Genomic DNA, 859 nt, shown 5'->3' on the forward strand with positions numbered 1-859 from the left:
AGCCCTGGCCTGCATCCGGCTCTCCTGCGGCCTGCCCGCGGCCGGGCTGGGGGCCTCCTGGGACTGCACGGCCGTGCGCCACGTGGCCTGGCTCACCTTCGCCGACGGGCTCCTCTACTGCCCCGTGGCCTTCCTGAGCCTGGCGTCCGCGCTGGGCCTCCTGCCGGTCACCCCCGAGGCCGTCAAGGCCGTCCTGCTGCTGGTGCTGCCGCTGCCCGCCTGCCTCAACCCCCTGCTCTACCTGCTCTTCAGCCCCCACTCCCGGGAGGACCTGCGACGCCTCCGGCCCTGCTCGGGGGGCCCGCGGGAGCCGAGCTCCTGCGACTCTACGCAGGCCCTGGTGGCCTTCCCCGACGTGGAGCTCACTGCCGAGGCGTCCGAGACCCACGGCCTCCCTTCGGGGGCCCTCGTCCCCCGCCAGCAGCCTGGGGGCCTCAAGCTGGAAGGCGGCCACGTTGCAGAGCCGGAGGGAACCCGGTTTGGGCAGCAGCCGCCCTCCAGGGATGGTGGACGGGCACAGGGGACCCCAGAGGCCTCGCCAGCAGGCCAGGGCCGGGCAAGCGGCGGGGGCTTCCAGTCATCCGGCTTGGCCTCAGGCGTCTGAATGTCCTCCCCCCGCCCCCTCCATGGATGATGCTGCTGCCTGTAAAATAAATCAGGACGACCCAGAGTGACCCACGCGGACGACCCACCCCTGACCCTGTGGGTCGCCTCCCTCCCAGGCCGCTGCCTGTCGGTTCTTGGCCGGGTCTCTCCTCAGTCCTGCTCTGGCCTCTTCTCTGTGGCATTTGAGGAGGCTGAGGACTGCCTGAGGTCTGGACATTTCTCACTTAAGGGAAAGGAGGGGAGCAGAAGACTG

General features: G+C 70.3%; 1 protein-coding gene across 1 annotated transcript in view; it reads left to right on the forward strand.

Annotated features, from left to right (window-relative positions):
• The window catches only part of LGR6 (leucine-rich repeat containing G protein-coupled receptor 6), a 75,595-nt gene extending 74,991 nt beyond the window's left edge, over nt 1-604 (forward strand). The window contains exon 17 of the mRNA XM_010831120.1: nt 3-604. Within this exon, the coding sequence (XP_010829422.1) occupies nt 3-604 (602 nt within the window). The remainder of the gene's footprint in view (nt 1-2) is intronic.
• The last annotated feature ends 255 nt before the right edge of the window (nt 605-859 follow it).

The sequence above is a fragment of the Bison bison genome, unplaced genomic scaffold (genome assembly GCF_000754665.1).
Source record: "Bison bison bison isolate TAMUID 2011002044 unplaced genomic scaffold, Bison_UMD1.0 scf7180017864524, whole genome shotgun sequence".
NCBI lineage: Eukaryota > Metazoa > Chordata > Mammalia > Artiodactyla > Bovidae > Bison > Bison bison.